The sequence below is a fragment of the Salvia splendens genome, chromosome 14 (genome assembly GCF_004379255.2).
Source record: "Salvia splendens isolate huo1 chromosome 14, SspV2, whole genome shotgun sequence".
NCBI lineage: Eukaryota > Viridiplantae > Streptophyta > Magnoliopsida > Lamiales > Lamiaceae > Salvia > Salvia splendens.
The window spans coordinates 2,970,724-2,979,183 of record NC_056045.1 but is presented as its reverse complement, the minus strand read 5'-3'; the positions used below and the strand labels follow the sequence as shown (position 1 = coordinate 2,979,183).

Genomic DNA, 8,460 nt, shown 5'->3' with positions numbered 1-8,460 from the left:
GCCGGGAGTTGGCATCATCGAGGGAGCCGATGAAGTGTTGACCGGTCCAGTGGTCGCCATGGTGGAGGGAATGGCGGCGGCGGTGGTGGCAGCGGCGGTGTTGGAGTCGGTAGACATCTCCAGCAAAGGTGTTTAATATTTCGAAAGTTTTAGTTCAGTTTAGAAGTCCAAATTCCTTCAAAGGCAAGTTATCTCGTCTTGCGATTGTTGGTTTCTGGGATTACAAAGATAACTACCGGGCGTAATACAACCCAAAAGAAAGAAAAGGAAGAACTGAACTTAAAAATACAACGTATAATCGAAACTACTAAACCAGTGTGATTAGCCGAGTCGAGGAGGCCTCTTCCCGCAAGACGAGATACGCCCCGGTAGTGCTCTTCGGTTTGGCGTGTCGTCCCCAAAGGTAAAACGGCTACGTCTCTATTGATGCAGCACCGCAATCAACAGAGCTCCGGCGAACTGGATGGAGGAGAGGGCAGAGCTTCGACAGAAAAACTATGCAGGGAGAGGGAGAGAGCTTATGATGCAGAATGCTTTTTGAATTGTGTAGTGATGCATGGAATGGCTGGCCTATTTATAGGCTCAGTCCACTGCAGGGGGTCAACAGCCATGATGGCTGTCATCATGGCAATTCGTAACCGACGTCGGTTACAGACGTGTGGCAGGAGTGTGCCATCCGTGTGTGGAGCGTGTGGATTTCTCACGTGGCATCGAGATCGAGATCGAGATCGAGATCGAGATCGGGATCGGGATCGGGATCGGGCCCGGGCCCGCGGCCCACGACCGCGACCGCGACCGCGACCACGAGCACGAGCACGGGCACGGGCACGGGCTCGGGCTCGGGCGGGCGGGCGGCGGCGGCGGCGCGCGCGTGTGCGCGCGTGTGGGCTCTTTCACCCATCTTGGTCCACTATAATTATTAAGTAACATAAAGTCACTTAATTTATACACATTAAAGATGTGTTAATCCTCCAATGTGGGATAATTAACACTTAGTTAATTATTCCCTAAGCTCCAACTCTAAGCTTTAATTAAAAGCTAATTATGCCCAACTTTAATCCACTATTTCTCACTCACCGGAAATCGGATTTGAGAAAGTGAATATACTACATTTACCTACGTAAAATGTAGAACGACGCTATGTCATTTAATTTCACAAAATTAAATGTCTCGTCACATTTATTATTTGGTCAAAATCCATTGACCGGGCATATTTAATCCATGATTTTTACAAGAAATATATCATTTTATAAAACAGAATATCATTTTATGGATTAAAAGTTTCATTTTATACATGCTGAAAAAATATCATTTTATAGTGTATAAATATCATTTTTTGTAAAAATGATATTTTTGACCCATAAAATAATAGGTTATTAGGTTATCACCATAAATATGGTTATCATTCTAACGCACGGGATGTGATCATATGATAACCCATATTTATGGTGATAACCTAATAACCTATCATTCTATGGATGAAATATTTATGGTGATAACCTAATAACCTACTATCATTTTATGGGTCAAAAATATCATTTTTACTAAATATGATATTTATACACTATAAAATGATATTTTTTCAGCATGCATAAAATGATACTTTTAATCCATAAAATGATATTATGTTTTATAAAATGATATATTTCGTCCATAGAATGATAGGTTATTAGGTTATCACCATAAATATGAGTTATCATATGATCACATCCCTATATGTGCGTTAGAATGATAACCATATCTATGATGATAACCTAATAACCTATCATTTTATGGGTCAAAAATATCATTTTTTACTAAAAATGATATTTATACACTATAAAATGATATTTTTTCAGCATGCATAGAATGACACTTTTAATCCATAAAATGATATTTTGTTTTATAAAATGATATATTTCGTCCATAGAATGATAGGTTATTAGGTTATCACCATAAATATGGGTTATCATATGATCACATGTGCGTTAGAATGATAACCATATTTATGGTGATAACATAATAACCTATCATTTTATGGGTCAAAAATATCATTTTTACTAAAAATGATATTTATACACTATAAAATGATATTTTTTCAGCATGTATAAAATGATACTTTTAATCTATAAAATGATATTCTATTTTATAAAATGATATATTTCGTCCATAGAATGATAGGTTATTAGGTTATCACCGTAAATATGAGTTATCATATGATCACATCCCTATAGCAAAATAACATATGATAGACATAACTTATTAATATTTATTTGAGAATTGATATGCTGAGGGATAAATTGTGAGGACTTGGTGAGCGACTAGACACCTGGCAACATCACCATCAATTTTCTCTCTACCCTTTCTAATTTCCTCTCTCCTCTCTCATATCTCTCATCGTCTCCTCTGCCAGTCTTCACAATTTATCCCTCAGCGTATGAATTCTCACTTTTTTAATAATTTAACTTTTTATAAGCAAAATAAATTGTTCAGTTTTTGTATACTCTATTTAACATTCATCATTCATTGATTATGAATATATAGTAAATTGTTCCAACTTTTATCTCATTAAATATACAACGGCACTAGTTACCAATATATATCAAAATATTGGCAAAATTATGGTTAGTCGAATAGGATTGAGATCAAAATTGGATCATCTTATTGAATAATGTAATATCGTCAATTTAGAGAAACTGTAATATCGTCAATTTAGACAAAATGTATGACACTTTTAGTTCGTTTTTAGTCCATTTTAAAAGGTTCGGATTTTAAAAATACAAAGATTACATTCATTGATTATGAATATATAGTAAATTGTTCCAACTTTTATCTCATTAAATATACAACGGCACTAGTTACCAATATATATCAAAATATTGGCAAAATTATGGTTAGTCGAATAGGATTGAGATCAAAATTGGATCATCTTATTGAATAATGTAATATCGTCAATTTAGAGAAACTGTAATATCGTCAATTTAGACAAAATGTATGACACTTTTAGTTCGTTTTTAGTCCATTTTAAAAAGTTCGGATTTTAAAAATACAAAGATTACATTTTAAAAAGTTCGGATTTTAAAAATACAAAGATTATTTTTCGATCGTTTTTAGTCATCTAAAATGAACTAAAAACAAACAAAAAATACCATATATCTAAAAATGACATCTGTGTTTTGATTATGTATTATGCTAGTAGTTTTGCACATATCACAATCATATGCCAATAAATTTTTAATCATTTTTTTTAATTTTTTGACATAGTACTATCACTTTGGAATATAGGAAAGTAGTGTCAAACTTCCACTTATCCTTCTATTTTATGCGAATTATGTACTATTGATTTTCTATGCAATCAATCAACAAAGAGAGTACCATTATCCATTTTCTTTCTATCCAGTTTTTAGGAAGCAAAAATAGGGACTTGAGAGTATTTATTCAGAGACAAAGTAATGACAATTAACTGTACCTCTTATTGCAATAACTAAGAAAGACAGAGAATGATATACTGTCCTTACAAAGTGAAAAGGCATTGATCTCGAACAACACAAACCAACTCTCTACAGCAATGCGTTACAAATATACAACTCTACACCAAAAGCAGCATTGGCTACTACTTATTCGGACAGTGAAGGAAACAAAATTGGCTTAACATGTCTGGACTTTCTGAGTGAAAAGGGAAATAAGAAAAGAAAAGAACTACACAAAAATGATCTGTTGGGGGGAAAGAGACGATATATATGTAAAAGGGAAGACACACGAGAACTTCACACAAGGCCAATAATATCACAAACATTCCCCCCATGGCGCACACTGTAAGATGATGACACCCTCCCTCAAGGCAGCAGCAGCACCATTTTTATGAGACACAACTTGTAAACAACCCCGTGGTATGCTATGTACGATAGAGCCTCTCACTTCTGTAGCTGCGTTATGGTGTGGTGGTATGCTTCCATCTCCAATGCGATTTCCTTTTTTTTTGTCCTAAGTTAGGATGACCAGATTAGAAGAACCTCCTCCTGAAACCCCTGGTTGTGGCTTGGTAAGATCGCATCAGCAGCCCGACACCAATTCCAACACCAAGGCACATCCCTAGCCCTATCCCCACACCAACCCTTACACCAGAATTGAACCACGAGAGCTGCCCGTCTTCACCAGGATACATATCTTCAGAGTAATAGGTGTATGCAGCTTTCCCCTCCGACTCCTCATCATCCATATCAGCCGGCATTAACTGCAGACGAAAACCAACCGATTGAACAAGAGAACTTAAGATCAAGACACTGAGAGTCTGAGAGTTAAATCTCTCTCAACACCCACTTTGAAGAATGGGCTACCCTGTGAAGCATAGATGGATAGGCTTACCAGAGAAACAACATATGACAACATTTTACTGTTCTGCAGCATAAGCCAAAATGGTAACAAGTGGACCAAAGAGCAAAAGTATGTCTCAAAGCTCTCTCTACAATGTCATTTGCATGATTCTGTTTTTTCCTAGATTTAATTTCACAGGCTCCACTCACTATATTTCCACTGGACATGTGATGTCTTCGGGAGATACTTCAAGTGCAAAAATTCAAAGTTTTACAAGTCAGCTATCATTAGCCTACAAGGGACCAGATTTCTCATGTTCCTTCCAAACAAAAATTAATGGTCAAACTCATGGGACCTTTCATGTCATTGTTCTATGTGAATGAGAATGCACGAGACATTCCAAACTGTACAAGAGAAGTGTTCTACAATCTACATCTAGTTAGTGGTTACCTTAGATGGATGGTCTGCTTTTTAAAGTAGACTGCCTACCCAAATTCATTACTCTTGCTTTCTAATTTAGAATTAAAAAATAAGAATCATTCAAAAAATTATCACCCAGAAACTACCACCTTGTCAAGGAATGGCCAGTTTACAACCACTACAAGGAAAAAGGTACCAAGTACATAAAAGCAAAACTTGTGTGCCCTGATTTAGAATTAAACCCCACGCAAGGTGAAGTCGGATTTGGAATCTTGACACAGTGAGGTGTTGAAGATAAATTACATTTAATTAGCTATAGCACATCCTCAACCATACTATTGATGGGAACTTGGAAAGTAAAGCCACAGGGTTCCTCAATCATTTGGAAAATCTGATATTTTAATTAAAAAGAGGAAGTGTAAAGCCTACACTAAAACTTTTATACATCTCAGCGGTAGTGGGAGATGAGCCTAGAGCATGAGTATTCACATGAACCAGAAACTTGACTTTGCCTTTTTCATAAAATCAATACAACCCTATCAACTCTCCTCGACCAAAGTTCATTTTCTAGGTTTGCCTTTTGCAATTAGTGCAGTTGATTGGAACTTGAAAGATGGTGTTCAACTTTTGCAGCTAGCCATTGTATTTTACACAAATCAATCTGTAATCATCCATGTTTTCCAGGACGTTACAATGCCCAAAATAGAAGGTTTATACATGCAGGGTCTCTGCATTAGAACTAGTTGTTGCTTGAAATATCCAATGTCCCTATGCTATGGAGATTGATCGTTTACCCCTTATAAAAAAATATCATAAGGTTTGTACCTTTTACAATGGGGTAATATCATTTGAAGGACTTTTGCACTTTTTAGCTTGATTTCTTTTCGATTTGCTCCTGCATTCCTCCTAAACTTTCAATTTCCATCCCCTTTCCCCATCTTTCTCTCTCTCCCTCCCCCCCTCTCTAAAAACATAAAAACACACACATCTGTGTTCTATGCGAGAGCACGGAAACCTTATTCGCTGTTAACTAAATACATAAGAAAAAGTCTGCTTCTCTTCAACCAATTCCCCTACTTTAAAAAAAAGTTTCATTAATACTATATTCTTCCTTAGCTTGAGCCATATCTCACTCCCTTCTGCCTAAATTTTGACTTCAAGCATGTTCTTTGTCACCTTTTTCCACAGTTCATTCATGATCATCCCCACACATTCCTATTTCAACTCTACCACACCACAAAAGTTCAAATTAGAATTATGTTAATTATAGTTCCTTGCAAGCCGCCTGAGGAAGGGCAGTCTATACCATGAAAGTGGTGCACAATAAAAATAAAAATAAAAATAAAAATAAAAATAAAAATAAAAATAAAAATAAAAATAAAGAACAAAATGACCTGAAAGAAAAAGGAAGAAGAAGATACGAGAAGAAAGAGAAAGAGGGGGGAGAAATGACTAAATTATCCCTGAAGGGTAGAAGGGCGTTTTGCTCAGTAAATAAAGCCAAAAAGTGAAAAAGTCCTTCAAATAGCATCACACTATAGGAAAAGGATACCCAAATGATATATTTTCTATAGGGGACGCAGTTCACTCTAAAAGGGAAATGTTCTAAAAGTCGCTAATGAGAGGCTTGGGATAAGCATCCCAGGAGTCAGGAGAGTTCAGACAGAAACAATTTGGGAAAAAAGCAAGGGCTGCTCGGTGCCTCAATAAGCTTAAGGCACCTATCGTTGGCGGATCTAAGGACCCAGAAACCGCAAAGTACAAACCAAAATGAAAGATAGTATATGAAGGAGAATTATCATTAACAAGAAACGTCCTTGGTTTGGAGATTCAAAGGAGATAGTGAATTTAATACCTTACTGATAAGCTCTTTTAGGAGTAAAGCTTCAAGCATATCATCTTTTTTAATATATGTCTTGATCATTTGACTGGGATGATTTCCTATATTCATTAAAAAGATGCTCACTTTCGATGGCAACTTGGGTTTACAATGCATAGGATTTAGTGTTTGAATGATTGCATGATCCAACAAGCCCAAAGTTGTTCAATCCATCAAAGTCTGTGATGCTATTTTTATCTATCCATGCTATTACCAAAGTACGCTCCCCCTATGCCAAAAGTAGGACTTATCTGATGGATCGTGAACTTGTGTCATACTTTTCCTATAATATTGGCATCACATAAAATAACAACTATAAATGATAAGATTTTCAATCGAGAGAATATCCAAAAAAAGCTGCCAGTGTCATGGGATCATAAAAAAAATCGGCTTTATGCTCAGCCTAAAACTAAGATTCAGTTTCATTAGGTACACGATTTATAACCTAATTGCAGGATATCTAATCTGCAGACTCCTAAATCACACACTACGCATTCATAATAGCACGAACTAATTTGGTTTTTGCTTATATTCCTTCGCAACTAACTGCTTCAGCTCCAGCCTACCATATTCAACCACTTTCAGATATTCTAGCTCAAAGCATAAATTAAGTGACCAGCATATCAATCTTAGCTCAAATACCCATTTAAATTAAAAAAAGAGACTCTCAACTCCAAACATTACGCCTAAATCCAAAATTACCTGCAGTTTTCGCTGTCTAACCAGCCCATTACTCATACTCCCTTGCTCCTTGCCCATCTCCTCATCCTCTGGAATAGCATCAAGCATCAGTCCTTGCCTCGCCTTCCTCCGCGGGCTAACCAACACTGTCTTCATCAAAATTACAGGCGTTCCGGAACAACACCCGGCTACGTAAACCTCGATGGATGGGGAGCATCCCCCTTTCCTCGGCTGCAGGAGCCCCGAGCTCTTATTCGTGATAGGCGTTGCAGCATAGCACTCAATACTCCACCCCGATTTCGAATCGTTATCCAACGCGCTCTCATTGCTCCACGCGTCAGCCTTCTCCAGCGAGCCACATAGAATCAAATCCAAATCATCCCTCTCCTCGCACACCTCGAATTCCGCGGGCCCCGATATCTTGACGCTATCGGTGCTCACGTAGGTCACCTCGGACGAGTCCTTGTTGACGCGATCGCGGCGGAGAGTGATGGAGACGGCGTCAGAGGAGGGGATACGCGCGCCGTTGATTTCCAAGGAAACGCCCACCTCCCGCCGGAGGTGGCGGAGCTTCAGCTGGTCCGGGAGGTTTTCCACCGCGCAGGAGGAGATTCGGACGTAGAAGAGGCGGATTTCCAAACAGCCGCCGGTGAATTTCAGCGGCCTGTAAATCGATAGCTGCAAATCGTCCTCGTTTTTGCCCATTCTCCAAAAACCCTAAGATTCGAACAATCTAATTCTGAAATTCTCGAATAGAAATCACAGTATTCGGTTCATTGAGGAATTCAAGAGGTGATCAAATTGCTGTGGAATTTAGGGTTCTTTTCCGAGGGTGGCTTGAGATTGGGGAAAATGAAACAAAAGTAAGAACATTGGGAGAAAAGGGTGAGTGACATGAGGACAAGTGGAGCGTGATGGGCACACGCGTTGAGCGCGAGTGGAATCGGACAAGAATGCGGGAAAATCTAAATGCGCCCACCCCATTATGGGGCCCATATTGGGGGCTGTAGTTTTCCTTCTCTAGTCAATATTTGACCTCACTATTTATTTCCTTAGTCTTAGAGCATCCACAATGGCGGCGAGCGGATCGGCCAGCGCCGGGACTATTTATTTCCTTAGAGCATCCACAATGGTGGCGAGCGGATCGGCCCGCGCAGGGAAAAGAATCCACAATAGTGGCGAGCGGA

The 8,460-nt window shown here is 38.4% G+C and overlaps 1 protein-coding gene across 1 annotated transcript; it reads right to left on the bottom strand.

Annotated features, from left to right (window-relative positions):
* Positions 1-3,432: 3,432 nt before the first annotated feature.
* Positions 3,433-8,148, bottom strand: LOC121765416 (uncharacterized protein At1g01500-like). The gene is made up of 2 exons (XM_042161565.1): positions 7,295-8,148; positions 3,433-4,213 (listed from the first exon to the last, which is right to left on the bottom strand). Exons 1-2 carry the CDS (start codon positions 7,976-7,978, stop codon positions 3,983-3,985), a joined length of 915 nt encoding a protein of 304 aa, XP_042017499.1. The 5' UTR covers positions 7,979-8,148; the 3' UTR covers positions 3,433-3,982.
* Between the last annotated feature and the right edge of the window lie 312 nt (positions 8,149-8,460).

Bases quoted from the DNA above. Each gene is read 5' to 3' on its own strand.
- LOC121765416 (XM_042161565.1), bottom strand. From the start codon at position 7,978: ATGGGCAAAAACGAGGACGATTTGCAGCTATCGATTTACAGGCCGCTG. The intron at 4,214-7,294 runs GTAATTTTGGAT...TTTCGTCTGCAG, and splicing joins TTAGACAGCGAAAACTGCAG to TTAATGCCGGCTGATATGGA.